The 16,264-nt window shown below is 42.3% G+C and overlaps 1 protein-coding gene across 5 annotated transcripts in view; it reads left to right on the top strand.

Moving 5' to 3' along the window:
• The window catches only part of LOC147899233 (kinesin-like protein KIN-13A), a 40,694-nt gene extending 32,985 nt beyond the window's left edge, over positions 1 to 7,709 (top strand). For 2 of the 5 annotated variants that reach the window (XM_087378365.1, XM_087378364.1), the window contains one exon: positions 6,286 to 7,400. In XM_087378365.1, coding sequence (XP_087234491.1) covers positions 6,286 to 6,474 — 189 coding nt within the window. In that variant the 3' untranslated portion in view covers positions 6,475 to 7,400. Of the gene's footprint in view, positions 1 to 6,285; positions 7,401 to 7,651 lie in introns of those variants that run through there. The other 3 variants (XR_015541435.1, XR_015541434.1, XR_015541433.1) reach the window with 3 other exon arrangements.
• Positions 7,710 to 16,264: the final 8,555 nt, after the last annotated feature.

Here is a 16,264-nt window from a genome sequence, read left to right as displayed (position 1 = left end):
AATGTGTATAGATTATAAACGATTAAATAAAGTGACAATTAAGAATCGCTACCCTCTCCCTTGTTCCGATGATTTGATAGACCGTTTGGCCGGAGCGAAGTATTTCACTAAGATTGATTTGCGTACGGGTTATCATCAAATCCGTATCTATGCTAAACACATAGATAGGATCGCATTCCGGACTAGGTATGGTTATTACGAGTTTCTCGTATTACCTTTTGGTTTGACTAATGCTCCTGCTACTTTTCAGCAGATGATGAACGATTTGTTCAGGGATTTTCTGGGCAAATTTGTAGTAATGTTCTTAGATGACATCTTGGTATATAGTCGAACGCTTGAAGATCACATAGGACACCTTCGGGTTGTCTTAGTTGTTCTAAGACATCATAAGCTCTATGCCAAGATGAGTAAATGTGACTTCTTTATAAAGGAGATCATTTACTTAGGACACAAGATTTCTTTTGAAGGTATTAGCATTGATCTGGATCATATTCAGAAGGTTTTAGAATGGCCTATCCCTCAGACTGTGAAACAACTTCGTTCTTTCCTAGGATTTACGGTATTTCTTCGAAAGTCTGTGCGTGATTATTCATATATCACCGCACCCCTGACAAACATATTGAAAGGTCGTGGACGCAGGTCTACTCAGTCGATTCCTTGGAATGATGCAATGAACAAGGCTTTTGAAACCTTGAAACTTTCTATCAAGGAAGCACCCGTTCTTACATTACCCGATCCTACTCGGCCTTATGTTTTAGAGGCCGATGTGAGTGATTATGCGATTGGGGCAGCTCTATTCCAAGAGGGCAGACCTGTAGCTTTCCAGAGTAAGAAGCTGGACGACACTCAATATCGTTGGCCCACACTCGAGAAGGAACTTTATGCTGTAGTGTATGCTCTTAAGGTTTGGAGACACTACTTGTATGGTTCGAAGTTCCTTGTATTGACTGATCATCAGTCAATTAAGTATGTGTGATGGATCAGAATTGAGGGGAAGGAAAGCTAGATGGGCAGAATTAATGCAGGATTTTGATTTCGAAATACGTTATCGTAAGGGTTTGTTGAATACTGTGGCGGATGCCTTAAGTCGAGTTAAGTTTGTAAATGCTTTGTCATTTACGGAAATATCCTCAGACCTATTTCAATCCTTGAGAGGGCTATACGCAACTGATAGTCATTTCAGTTCTTATTGACAGAGAGTCCAGGATGGGAGCTCCATGGTTGACCAGGACTCAGGGATTGTGCCACCTACGGTACAGGCGGCAGGAGGTCAGTGGATGATTAGGAACGGCTTGCTGTTCTGGACCTTAAATCCAAGATTCTCTGGGAGTGTCATGATGCTCCTAGTGCTGGACATCCGGGTATACATAGGACTTTGTCTCTTGTGAAGCATACCTTTTATTGGCCTAAGATGCGTGCATTTATTGAGAACTATGTAGTAGGTTGCCGAGTTTGTCAGGTTACTAAGGCCGAACGCCTTAGAAGCGTGGGTTTGTTACAGCCATTATAGATTCCATGTAATAAATGGGAAAGTATTTCCATGGATTTTATTACTGGTTTGCCTCGAACGCGCAAGGGTCATGACTCCATTTGGGTCATAGTCGACCGTTTGACAAAAATGGCTAGATTCTTACCTACTAGAACAACTATTTCAGCTGTTCAGCTGGCTCACGAGTTTGTGGACCACTTGTTTAAGCTGTATGGTTTGTCATCTAACATAGTCAGTGACAGGGACTCAAAGTTTACAAGTAACTTTTGGACACTTGTATTTGAGAAGGTTGAAACTACTCTAAGTATGAGTTCCTCGGATCATGCACAATCCGATGGCAGTACAGAAAAGGTCAACCAGTTGATTGAAGACATGCTTTGGGCATATGTATCTAAGAGACAGTCTTCATGGGAAGATTATCTACCTATGATAGAATTTGCTTACAACAGTGCAAAGCATTCTAGTACTGGTTACAGTCCTTTTATGCTTATGTACGGGTTTCAACCTAAGTCACCAGTTATGGTTGGATTAAAAGGGATTCGAAATGATGCTGCTAAGAACTTCTTGCAAGACATGCAGGAAATGTTGTAGTTTTCCAAGGAGTCTATTAGAAGTGCCCAAGATCGGGACAGATTTTATGCTAATAGACATCGTTCACCTAGAGAGTTCTTTGAAGGAACGATGATATATTTGCGAATTCCTAAGGAAGCCAAGAGCCTAAGTACTGGTTTGGTTCCAAAATTATCCCCCAGATACTGTGGCCCATTCAAGGTCATTAAAAGAATTGGACCAGTTGCATATCGACTAGAATTGCCTCCTGATGTTAAAGTCCATCTAGTCTTTCATGTCAGTAGACTGAAAGAAGTCTTGGGTGCAGATGATCAGCTTGTTTCTCCTCATGAGATTATAGAAGTTACAGATTTGGCTTTTATTCCTCACGAACCTGAGTCTATTCTTGAATTTCGTGAAAGACAGATTCGTAATCGTACTATAACGGAATACAAGATCAAGTGGAAGGATCGTGTTGAGGAGGATGCAACATGGGAGACATTACAAAACCTCCAAAGAACATTTCCAGATTTTTTAGCGAACTCAGGAGTGAGTTCTTAGAGGAGGGGGAATATGTCATGTGCACGGATTGGTATCTGACATGTACTAGGTACACAGGACTAGCTCAGGTTAGCCTGGGGAGGCTTAGAGCTAGGCAGGCTTGATTCGCGGGTTGAGTGGCAAGGGTACGAACTATTTATAGGTCTTCGCTATTTTTGGCGCCGGGGCCCGAGTTTATAAAAGGGGCCCAGGGGGTTCAGTTCTCGGTGTGCAGTTGGGAGCAAGTCTCGTTCCTAGGCCAGGTCTGATCCTGGATTGAGTCGCGGACGCGCGCCTGCATCTTAGCGTAGCCCAAGACCCAGTGGCAGATCCAGGGCTTCTCAGCGCCACCTAGTGGTATGGGACACCAGGCTGGTTTGGATCTGATTAGGAGTTCGTGCCAGTAGCTCAGCTCGTGGCTCGGAGGGGACATCTTTTGATTCGGGATCACATCCCGTAGATGTCATGGCTGGGTGGCGAGCAGCCTGCTCAGATCTGGCGTGGTGTGTGGTTGTTTTGCAGATCAGGGGTTTCAGGAGTGCTGGGATGTGTCAGGGCTGGGGGTATTTCGTAACTAATTGATTGAGCAGCAGCTCTAAGACCACCTGGAGGGGAATATTTATTATTTGAACCATATCCTGCCATAAGTAGTTATCAAAGGATTTAAACAAATATAAGATCTCTTGGATCTTTTGGAGAGACAATATCTGCGAGAAACAGAGCCCATTTGGAGAATATATACCTCGGTTTTTCACTCCTAACTGGTGGAGATACTTTTATGATCTGATTAGAGAGACATATCCAGAAATAGTACTCAAAGTAAGTGATGACTTGAATTACACTTTTCCCAGAATTACGGAAAGAGTTGCTGAGGATATAGGTAATGCTAGAGCTTGTTTATCGTTAAGCCTAAGATCAAGACTCAGAAACGATTCCATCTGTAACGTATTATCTAAAATAGATCTCTCTATTTTTGAAGAAATTACTAACTAAACGCAGGTGTCGCATTCAAGATGGTCAGTCTTTAGGTTTTCGAATAAGTATGCCCCATCCTACCTCGTTTTTTCGATATTATTTGTTCTTGCATTTCTCAAGCATTATTTATCTGCTGTTTTGGGTTCCAATTCTCCTCACTTGTGGAAACGTTTCAATATCACCAGATATTTAATAGACCCAATGCGTGGGTTTTATCTGGAAAAGGTAATGTATTCTCCCTCAACAAGGTAAATGTAAACGAAAGATCTACTGATACATTCCCTGAAGAGATTCCTGAATTATACAAATAATATAATCTTCTATTACCTTGTGAAAAATGAACTAGATTCGTGGATACTTCGTAGGAAAAGCTCCGACACCCTTAAGATTAATAAACAATTACTGACTCAATATCTAGTGACAAATAAAACTATTTCCAAGTATGAATCGAAATTAAATTCCAATTACGATTCATTGTTATCTATCAATCTCGCTCGGATCTCCCTTAGTGAGGGAGATTTGATGAGTGAGAAAGATTTCAAGTCCAAGAAGATTTTCAGTCCCCTGGAAAGGATCTATGAATTCGACCCATTTCTATTTTAACACAGAATGCCGTCGAGCGCAAGACCTAATTTCTTGGATTTGATTTCAATTCCAGGGGACCGCCAGGGGCCTTAATTTGTTATCGCTGCAAAATCGTCATGACGATAAGGAGTCGATTCCAAGTTAAGGGATTTAACGTCCCCTGGACTAACTATGAATCATAGATGTACTATCAAAGTCCAGAGGATTGTCGCTGCAAAATTGCCCCTGTCCAAGAATTTACAGTTCACTAAGAAATCATAGCTAGATCAATTATAGCTAAGAAAACTGTCGAGCGCAAGACCTAATTTTCCTTGTTATCTATCACTCTGGTTTTGAGATCCCTCGGTCTTAGTAGAGGGAGATTTGACGAGAAAGATTTCAAGTCCAAAGATTTTGAGTCCCCTCGAAAGGATTTCTGAATTTGATCCATTGATAGTGTACATCAGAATGCCGTCGAGCGCAACCCCCGTTTCTATTAAATTGAAAGAATCTGCGGCGGAAAGAAGAATTGGTCTCTTTTGCTTTCTTCTAGAAGACTGAAGGCAACCCCGCCTTGAACGTACAGGTATCGGATGAAAACGTGAGATTGTCTGAAGAAAGATGTGGCATCAGTGATGGCTAGAGTGGTAGTTTGAAAGAGTGGGAGAATCGATGAGGAAGTGGAATGACCATCGATCCAGCACCTTCGGCATAAGAAAAAGTGGGCTAGCAACAAAAGGACACATGATTTAGGCAGTGCATACTTTTTTAATGTAATGGGATGTTTGCAGGTTCTGTCATGGGTGAGTCATCCCTTTGTCACGGATGAGGCTGGCCTCCGCATACATAGTGCTGACAGAGACTCAGTACAAAGACCTTTGTATAAATGGATGCTCAAGTATGTGTGGGTGTTTGGACTTGGTTTTGTGAGAGCATATAGGGTGTATACCCATCGTTGGGTGCTGATGACATCGGTGGGGATGTCAAAGTAGCTACTCCCTGCTATGCGTGATGGAGTTTATGGTCTTCAGGGTTATGACCGACTGTCATGAGATTGACACTGCATATGTGTGCTGTTTTCAAAGGATGAGTTCATGCACGTTCCTGAATTCATCTAGATATATGTTTGTAGTTTAAGAAAATCGAACCTCTAAATTAACATCTGAATGTTTTATCTGTCTAGACTCTGGAGTGTCGAAAGACCTGGTCTTGGGGAAGGTTTTTTTAAATTTAAGCTTTGATTTAGAGTAATGTCAGAAAATGCAGCTCAAGGAATGTATATGACTCTGAAATAATATATGCCTCAGGTTGTGTTATTTTTTTAGTATGGGAGATGGGTGAGGAGCAATGAACAAATTGAGCATTCCTAGACATAACGTGGAGTCTGGCCAGGAATGGTTGTCTGAAAGAAAGAGAGGAAGGGAATTACATGTGAAAACGAATTGAAGCACATTTCCACTCAAAGTGTGAGTTTAAATAGGGGTACGTCCAGATTTGTAAATAGGTGGGTATCATGGATTTCAAGCCACATCTGATGGTAAAAAAGGTGGATGTGCCATGGGATGATGGATGTTTGGGAAGTACAAGAGGTGGATTGGTGAGGTAGCCCTAGAGATGAATAAGTTTTGCAATTTGAAGCCATAAAGGCCCAAACAGGATTGTATTTGAAAGGGCCTTTAGCCCACCATTCTTGAAGCCAATGCTTTAAGATGTAAATTCAGTAATATGAGTGCTTTTCCTGGACAATTTCTTGAGAGCATGATTTTTAAATAATCATTTACAATATCCTTCGGTATGTGCACTGCTATAAGGTGGTAGTATAGATTGCCTTGTCGGGTGTTAATTATAATAATTGTTGTATTGACATACTTTTAAAACATATCAATCATGCATATATACACGCCCTGTATGTACTTAAATGCACGCTCACATATATGCGTGGTGTGTGGTGTGTACATATAAGTATTTAAACACCCATGCATGCAGATATGTGGACATGTCCACACGCCCCCCCCCCCCCCCTTAAAAAAAAAAAAAAAAAAAAAAAAACACAGAGAGAGAGAGAGAGAGAGCACGCGTGCGTGTGCACACAAATGCTCGAGAGCACTAAATGACCTCATGAAGTACCCCTCCATTGAGTAGTGCTTTTTCATCATTTTATATTGCAGGAGATGAAGCTTCTTACCGAGGTGGACCAACCTGGGAGCCGCATTGATCGATACGTTTCTCAGTTGAGCTATGTTCTATCACGAAAGGCAGCAGGAATTGTAAATTTACAGGCTCGTCTTGCAAGATTCCAGCGCCATCTGAAGGAGCAGGAGATTCTTAGCCGCAACATGGGCACAGGTCGACAGTGACACAACCTGAGTGAATCCAGACAGGTGTACATTTGAAAGTCTTGCTGATTCTCTGAAGGATCGTATGAATGTACCTTTGCGGTAAGAAGATAAATATTCAGTCATTAATGCCCAAAAATTTATACTATATAGTTAGCTGTGTAACTGCAAAAGCTAACTGGAGCAAAAGGTTGGGATTGTTTTGAGTTAGGGTTTTTGCTGTCCAGTAAAGATCCACACTTACATATTGAAAAGGAAAAAACATCCAGTCTATTGACTGAAGGCTTTTTATGGCAAGCTTTTATGTTCTTCTCTTGCCAAAATGAGCCTCGGGGATAACAAGTTACGAAAGGCCAACGTTTAAATGTCATGCAACTGACTGAAATGGAGTATATAACTTCAACAGCGATTAGCTTTTGTGTATTTGATTCTGGATTCTTGTGGTATAATACTATATTGGTTCATTCCAGCCATGAAAAAGATAGACAAGATCTCCCTGAGACTCAGAATTCCTTATTGCAATGGTTGTTTCTCAGGGCTTTCTTCTTGTTAAAAAAACCTCTGACAGACTCAGAATTCGTGATGCTACTAATCTCTGTTGATTTGGAGATCAGAGAAATAACATTGTACATTCTTCCAAGGTGTTGGATTTTAAAAAAGCGTTGTGAAAATTGTAAGTTTGTATGGAACTTGGAAGATGGTGATGCTACTAATCTCTGTTGATTTGGAGATCAGAGAAATAACATTGTACATTCTTCCAAGGTGTTGGATTTTAAAAAAGCGTTGTGAAAATTGTAAGCTTGTATGGAACTTGGAAGATGGTGATCCAGCAACAATAGATGTCAACCAAACATTTGGCTGAAGGTTTCGTAACAATGCAGCAATTTTAAGTTTCTGAAAGTTTGCTGTTCCATGTGCTAATGGGGGCTGTGGTGATGTGAGAGATGCTCGATCAGATGTGGCTTCCAAGTTTCCTTAGTTCCTGCTGTAATTTCTCAATGGAACATCCCATGTGACACAACCGTCTCACAAAACTCTAACCCTTTTTTGTAGAATTATTGTTTTGAGGGGGGGGGGAGAGAGAGAGAGAGAGAGAGAGGGAGGGAGGGAGAGAAGGCGGGGGGGGGGGGGGGCAGGTCAAATCAATCAGTGTGTACTTGCAATAGCCAACTAACTCACATCATATGTATGTTACAAGTGGACAGTATTGTGCAAGACTGGCATTAGGCTGAGGTGATGTGAGACTATGGGTTGGACATTTGCAAGCTGCTGAATCAATCAGTGTGCTTGCAATTGGCAATTTATATCGTATGTTCGTGTGCAAGTGGATGATGCAGAATAGGATGGGATAATCTAAGAAGACTCTGGATTCGCACGTACAGACTATGTGTTCATCTGGGAGCTCTTTATGAAGCTAAACAATAAGCTCAAAGGTGGAGGCAAGCCGAAACTATTGAACTAGTTCTCAAAACTTGTCTTATGCTAGACACCACAAGGAATTGGCTTCTTTACATCTATGCCGGAGCCATCGATGGTATACTGGTATACATGCTTGAAAGGGTAAAATTTTGCCTAGTTTAGTGATCTGTAAATTATAACAAACAAAGCTTTGGGAGACTTGTATGAGGCATGCATGAATCATGCTGTCAAGCACTTTAACTTGTTTCTAATATAATACAAGAATTGCAACCTATGTACTGGAGGTTACTTTGTTTGCATGTTGTAAGTCTCCAAAGTTTTCCCTTTTCAATCAAGGGAAAGCAGGAAAGAAATAAGAGTATTCAAGGGTCAACAATGAAGTATCCAATGTTTGCTGGAGGCCATGCAAATCCCGTGTCTTAAGTCAGGGGAGGGGACTATGTGAAAATGGTAGAGGCGGAGCAGCAGCAGCTCGGCTGGTTTATGCGTTTCGCCAACCTGAGCTGGCTGCCTGCACTCGAATCCTTCTGGCTACTCCTTTGCTGTAACAGCGTAGGCCACAGGCTGTTGGCCCCTAGCCGTTTGCTGATTGGGGGGAGGGGGTAAGAACCAACCAACCCAAAATACCAAACTTACCTGCAAAAATGCAAGTAATGAGCCATATGCAAAAGTATTTTATGTCAAATGGTATAAGATGTGATTCTTGTAAAAATGAAAGGAATGATTCTTTCAAAATTTGTAACTAGGCACTTTATTCTTTTGTAAGGTGTACAAAACATTCTTTTGCAACGAGCCAAAATAGGAATGCAGTGTTCTTTGCAAGCATGTAGGAATCCAAAGGAGGTCATCAGCTTGGAAAAAGCAAGGAACAAACCACATCTAAAGCTGCATATGAAAATGTGGACAAGATGAAGATACAACTTGTAGATTGTTGGCTATCTGTGGTCGGGTACTCACCAGTATCAAACTATACCAACAATCACTCACATGAAATATAAGAACTAAGTAAAAACACCTGAGAAGAGATTTCACACCAAAACTGTAATTCTATTGCATCAAGCCTGACAAACCTCTGCATCCCCACGGGGCTTGTTATGCCATTTTTATCATCATAAGCCTTCTCATAGCAGCTCCTCTTTATGGCCTTGTCGTCCATAATACTTGTAGTTGGTCTTCTTACTTCTCTCCTCGATCTTCCCTTTTCCTGTACTACAAATGCTTGCTCCCTTGTGCCTACAATACTCATCTCCACTTTCCTTTCCTCACTCGGTAACATTGCTACAACATCATGAAAGTTCAAAGAGTCAGAGCTTATCCTCAGAATGATGATCGGTTTGTTGTACTTAGGTGGAAGACTTCTCAATAGGATTGCTTTACCATCCTCATCATCTACTCGAACTCCAAGGCCTTGTAGTTGCTTCATGATTGCTTGCATATGGTTCAAATGTGTTGCCAATGACTCACCATCACCCATTTGAAGAGCAAAAAACCTTGTTTAAGCATGATCTTTGGATTTTGTACTCTAGAGCTAAAGAGAATTTCAAGCATGCTCTTTTCCAATCCTTGGTTATTTGCTGGTAGAGCCCAAAACGATCGCCCATAGGCCCTTCTCCATAAAAAGTAATTTGACAAACAATTGCCACGAAAGGAAGTTTCTTTCATCCAACTTGATGACTAACTTTTTTGGCAAGCTTGAGACCAGTTGTCCATATTTCTTCTTATTGTAGTAGAGCTTGGCTGCAAACTTGAGCTATTATGTTAAGAGGACACCTTTGACATCTTCTTTCTCTCCTGAGATCTCGAGGAACCTTTACTAGGTCAAATCTCGGTGACCACCTTCGTAAAAACTTCAGGAGTATGAGCCCTCAAATGCATCAAGCGTGATTGAGGCCTAATGTGATACCAATGTTGGCCTTCTGTGCTCGTGGGTGAATACTCATGGATATCAAAATATACAACAATCACTCACATGAATATAACAACTAAGTAAAAAGACCCAAGAAGAGGTTTTGGAAGAAAACTGTAACTCTATTGCATCAAGCCTCACAGACCTCCACACATCGCTATAGGGCTTGTTGTGGAGACTACGAAAGATGATCATAAGCCACATAGACTACAATATCCACCGGCAGGGGTCAACAAACAACTGGACCAAAACTATGTGAAATGACAAAGTCCAAACTATGTGCCAACACACGGTTGGGCTCAATAGTCACACAGATAGAGAGGAAAATACTACAACACATTCAGTGAATGATAACTAGAATAAGTCACAGACCATCATCACTGGATGAGGTGACCTATATAGCAACAAGAATCGACTACTGAGAAACCCTGAAGTGCCTCTACTCTAGTAGCTAGCTCCAATCATATAGGGTCACCGCCATGTACTAGCTTGTCTCCAAAAAGTTGCCAAGGTAATGAGAGCCAACTCTCATGGAGTCGGAAGAGACACGAACAGCCTTGGAAGAGAAGGGACTACAAAGATGAAGAGAATTCTACCATGTCATAATCTGCATGGAGGTTGGCCAAGTGTCCACAACACTTTACCACCCCTACTAAAGTTCCCCCTAATTCCACCCCCCCCCCCCCCCCTGAATTGAGTAGGGGAAAATAACTAGGTGACAAAAGGAAAGCTACTTGAAACAAGCAAAAATTTTAAGCTCAACAAGAGCTTAGAATGCATAGTCCTCCCCAAGTCGATCATTGGAACTAGTACTTGTACTAGCTTAGCTCCATGCTCATTTTCTTAATTGTCTTCAATCATCCACACTTGGAAACCCTTGTTATGCCCTAAACCAAAAATATTGCTACATCTTATGTTACTATTAGGAAATCCTTGCTATGCCCTAAATCGAGAGAGAGAGATAGATAGATAGATACATGTTTTTTTACTTTGTAGCAACAATGACAAGGAGCCAATTCTGACTCATCCGAAGTCGACCGTTGGGATCGAACACACACACACACCACGACACGAACCAGTACCTCAACCACCAAGACCCACGCGGGTTTTACAAAACTTGGTGGGGAGGGACGGCTTATACGGTAGATAGATGTTTTTTTACTTCATAGCAACAATGCCAAGGAGCCAATTTTGACTCATCCGAAGTCGACCGCTGGGATCGAACACACACACACCACGACACGAACCAGTACCTCAACCACCAAGACCCACACGGGTTTTACAAAACTTGGTGGGGAGGGACGGCTTATACGGGAGATAGATGTTTTTTTACTTCGTAGCAACAATGCCTAGGAGCCAATTCTGACTCATCCGAAGTCGACCGCTGGGATCGAACACACACACACCACGACACGAACCAGTACCTCAACTACCAAGACCCACGCGGGTTTTACAAAACTTGGTGGGGAGGGACGGCTTATACGGGAGATAGATGTTTTTTTACTTCGTAGCAACAATGCCAAGGAGCCAATTCTGACTCATCCGAAGTCGACCGCTGGGATCGAACACACACACCACGACATGAACCAGTACCTCAACCACCAAGACCCATGTGGGTTTTACAAAACTTGGTGGGGAGGGACGGCTTATACGGGAGATAGATGTTTTTTTACTTCGTAGCAACAATGCCAAGGAGCCAATTCTGACTCATCCGAAGTCGACCGCTGGGATCGAACACACACACACCACGACAAGAACCAGTACCTCAACCACCAAGACCCACGCGGGTTTTACAAAGCTTGGTGGGGAGGGACGGCTTATACGGGAGATAGATGTTTTTTTACTTCATAGCAACAATGCCAAGGAGCCAATTTTGACTCATCCGAAGTCGACCGCTGGGATCGAACACACACACACCACGACACGAACCGGTACCTCAACCACCAAGACCCACGTGGGTTTTACAAAACTTGGTGGGGAGGGACGGCTTATACGGGAGATAGATGTTTTTTTACTTCGTAGCAACAATGCCAAGGAGCCAATTCTGACTCATCCGAAGTCGACCGCTGGGATCGAACACACACACACCACGACACGAACTAGTACCTCAACCACCAAGACCCACGCGGGCTTTACAAAACTTGGTGGGGAGGGACGGCTTATACGGGAGATAGATGTTTTTTTACTTCGTAGCAACAATGCCAAGGAGCCAATTCTGACTCATCCGAAGTCGACCACTGGGATCGAACACACACACACCATGACACGAACCAGTACCTCAACCACCAAGACCCACACGGGTTTTACAAAACTTCGTGGGGAGGGACGGCTTACACGGGAGATAGATGTTTTTTTACTTCATAGCAACAATGCCAAGGAGCCAATTTTGACTCATCCGAAGTCGACCGCTGGGATCGAACACACACACACCACGACACGAACCAGTACCTCAACCACCAAGACCCACGCGGGTTTTACAAAACTTGGTGGGGAGGGACGGCTTATACGGGAGATAGATGTTTTTTTACTTCGTAGCAACAATGCCAAGGAGCCAATTCTGACTCATCCGAAGTCGACCGCTGGGATCGAACACACACACAGCACGACACGAACCAGTACCTCAACCACCAAGACCCACACGGGTTTTACAAAACTTGGTGGGGAGGGACGGCTTATACGGGAGATAGATGTTTTTTTACTTCGTAGCAACAATGCCAAGGAGCCAATTCTGACTCATCCGAAGTCAACCGCTGGGATCGAACACACACACACCACGACACGAACCAGTACCTCAACCACCAAGACCCACGCGGGTTTTACAAAACTTGGTGGGGAGGGACGGCTTATATGGGAGATAGATGTTTTTTTACTTCGTAGCAACAATGCCAAGGAGCCAATTCTGACTCATCCGAAGTCGACCGCTGGGATCGAACACACACACAGCACGACACGAACCAGTACCTCAACCACCAAGACCCACACGGGTTTTACAAAACTTGGTGGGGAGGGACGGCTTATACGGGAGATAGATGTTTTTTTACTTCGTAGCAACAATGCCAAGGAGCCAATTCTGACTCATCCGAAGTCGACCGCTGGGATCGAACACACACACCACGACACGAACCAGTACCTCAACCACCAAGACCCACACGGGTTTTACAAAACTTGGTGCGGAGGGACGGCTTATACGAGAGAGAGAGAGAGAGAGAGAGAGAGAGAGAGAGAGAGAGAGAGAGAGAGAGAGAGAGAGTTCTATTAATGTCTTTGGGAGGCCTCATGACCTATGAGACAAAGTACAATTAGCAAAATAACTCGTACAAGCTCTTGTGACCTGAAGCAACGGGCTTGCTAAGGATGTCTTTGGGAGGCCTCATGGCCTATGAGACAAAGTACAATTAGCAAAATAACCCGTACAAGCTCTTGTGGCCTGAAGCAATGGGCTTGCTAACGCCCTTGCTGATTGTTAAGCTGAGCTAATAATCTCAAAATACTGAACATGCAATGCTAGTTCTCCAATCACTTATTCAAGGGCCATGGTGGCTCTTCGATGAGGCACAAAGATGTCGCGTATCTGCATTTGTCGAGCCATCACTCAGTGTGGCAGGGGGCATGGTCTCCATGATCTATGTATCTAGCGGGCAAGATCAAGGGTGGCACCTCGGTTAGGGAAATATTCTGAGTACTGTGGCAATGGTTAGGATGCCTTTTGTGCATGCTCTGGTCAACCTCTATGTGACTAGCTCCACCACTCTATGACTTCTCTTCTTGGCGATCCACGGAGAAAGAGAGAGAGAGAGAGAGAGAGAGAGAGAGAGAGAGAGAGAGAGAGAGGAACTCCCTTACACTCTCAGGGTTCATTCAATTTTCCATGTGTCAAGCAAAGTCAAGGAGAAATTAGATGATGGAGGTAGTCTAGGATCTATAGAAATGATAGAGTAATGGGATTCGACCCATGTTCCATATGAACTTGAAAATGTTGGACATGAAATACTTGAACGGGGGAATAGTGTTACATATCTAGCTAACCCTGTTAGCTAGTAACGCACCTATGGGTAAGTGGAAACCCTATTTGGGGAGGCCAAGAGGTTAGGATGAGTAATCGTAGCTAGAGTGTTATAACTAGATTGATATCGAGATGGGAATGGGGACTATATGCTAATTATAGTGGTGGACTATGGATATATTGGCAAATGGGGATTAGTGTTGTAGAGACTAATTGATACCTAGATAAGTCCTACTAGAGGCATGGTAGTGGTAGCTGACAAGCTAACCTAAGGTTGAGTCATGTGTCTTCCCCATGACTTCTAATGCTAGAGATCAGTGGATTGCTCTATGATTGGATTGTGAGTTCTAGACGAGTGATCCTGGTAATAGACTTATGAGCCTATATAGATACAACCAAGCACGTCCCATCCTTATTCTTTTCCAAGGCTTACATTTGTTTGTTAGCAAGATTCTCAATTCACATGGATACACCCACGTTTATCTAACTTGGCCACCAACCATGTCGCAACCTTATTGTTTGCCAAGGCTTACATTTATCCTAGAATGTCCATTACTTGTGTCTACTTTGAGGGAAAATTCTTGATGTAGTTCCTTTCACTAGAGAGTATGCTTATACATCCTCTTAGGAATAGATGTATCCCTTTGATTCAAATCAAGATGTGGTCTATAGTGTGTTGCACCAACCACACTGGCCTTGCAACATGGTCTTGGCCTTGATGTCACCTTGCATATTAAAGCTTGATCTCAAACTCTACTCTGAATCTTTGGTACTGCAAACCTTTGAAGCTAATGATTTAGGAAACTCACCTTGAGCCTTACAAAGTTAGGTTTAGAAGGAGGACGTGCATTGATGACATTAAGATTCATTGGGGCATTGAGGTGGAGCTTTCATACATTCAATCACGTGCTATGTATCTACATGGATGATGCTAAGATGGGCATATGCAATTACGACTTCATTTGTCTGGGGTAGGCTTTGATTGTATCTACATGGATGATGCTAAGATGGGCATATGCAATTGCGACTTCATTTGTCTGGGGTAGGCTTTGATTAATTTTTGATTGGGCTTCTCATCGATACTACATATATATACCAACACTTAATGCTCTAGAATATATATTGCATACATATACTTACATTTAGTCTTCTAGAATCACTCAAAGTACCAGCTAGGTAGAGGAAGTAATCCATCATCGAGGCTTTAGTGGGTTGCTATAGCTTAACCATGTATTTTTGCAAGTTTTTTTGCCTGAAAATGGCATTCTCAATTTTATATATTACATTTATTTATTGCTTTGCATTAAGTATAGCCACATATACATCATAACAAGTGATGACGGCCAACTCATAGGAATCACTACCCACAACCCAAGTCATATGGGGTGGAAGTACTTTGCTGGTATATTGAAACTCTCTCTTTTCGGAAAAGTTTATTTTGCAAGACATCTTCCTTTCTTCTACTAGCTTCCGTGCTTCCTCCTCACTTTTACTTGTCTTATGCTATTGGTGTAATTTTCAGTTGACTTGTCTCCATGGTTACATTATGTGACTCAGGTTGCATTGGGCTAGGTGGAATTATCTGGCTTGTATCCTTGCATATATATATGTGTGTGTGTGTGTGTATGTATTCCTCCCATTTGGCCTATATAATGACTCAAATTTTCTCTCATCAAAGCATCTCATTCGACCACTACTTTAACTATAGGAAGGCTAGAGATCAGGCAGCATTAAGAGTTGCCAACTTATCCTCAATTTGCTTATGCACTTATGTTCCTACTTGCACTTGTGTTTATGTCTCTCCAACTTCTTAAAAGATTCATAAAATAGTCTACGTAGTCATCACGTTCTGCTTGTTAGACTATTTAATTGCATTGTCATAATTTCTTACATGTTATGAGTGAACTAATTGGACTATGGGGAAATCCATACATGTATATATATATTTTTATACATGATCTAAGTTAATGTGTAGTGGGCTATGTGTGTGCGCATCTCTCTCTCTCTCTCTCTCTCTCTGTGTGTCTTTGTCTCTGTCTCTGTCTTTGTCTCTATCTCTGTCTCTCTCTCTCTCTCTCTCTGTGTCTCTCTCTGTCTCTCTCTCTCTCATTTAATGAGGGCATGTGATCTTCTCACAATAGTTAGAAGGGCCTTACGTGTTTTTAAAGGAAAGTGACTCAGAATAAGAATGGAGATCTTGTGAGTCAAATTTGAATTGGCTAAAGAGTGCACATAGCTAAGAAAGGACTCACAAAGTGGAATCTTAGATGGAATATGTCACAAAGTGGAATCTTAGTGGAATCTTAGTGGAAGCTTCTAAGAAAGGAGAGGGATATGTAAGATTTGAAAGGCCATGTGTCATGATAAAAAAAAAAAAGGTGCAAGCTTCAAGAAACTCACAAAGTGGAATCTTAGATGGAATCTCACAAGATTCTAAAAGGGTGCCAGAATTTTTGGAGTCTTGGGACTTTAACGTATACTTG

This window comes from Dipteris shenzhenensis, chromosome 8, assembly GCF_047967505.1.
Source record: "Dipteris shenzhenensis isolate YYH24624 ecotype China chromosome 8, Dip_SZ_1.0, whole genome shotgun sequence".
In the NCBI taxonomy this organism is placed as follows: domain Eukaryota; kingdom Viridiplantae; phylum Streptophyta; class Polypodiopsida; order Gleicheniales; family Dipteridaceae; genus Dipteris; species Dipteris shenzhenensis.
Note: the sequence above shows the minus strand (reverse complement) of the source record. Positions and strands in the feature narration are given on the sequence as shown.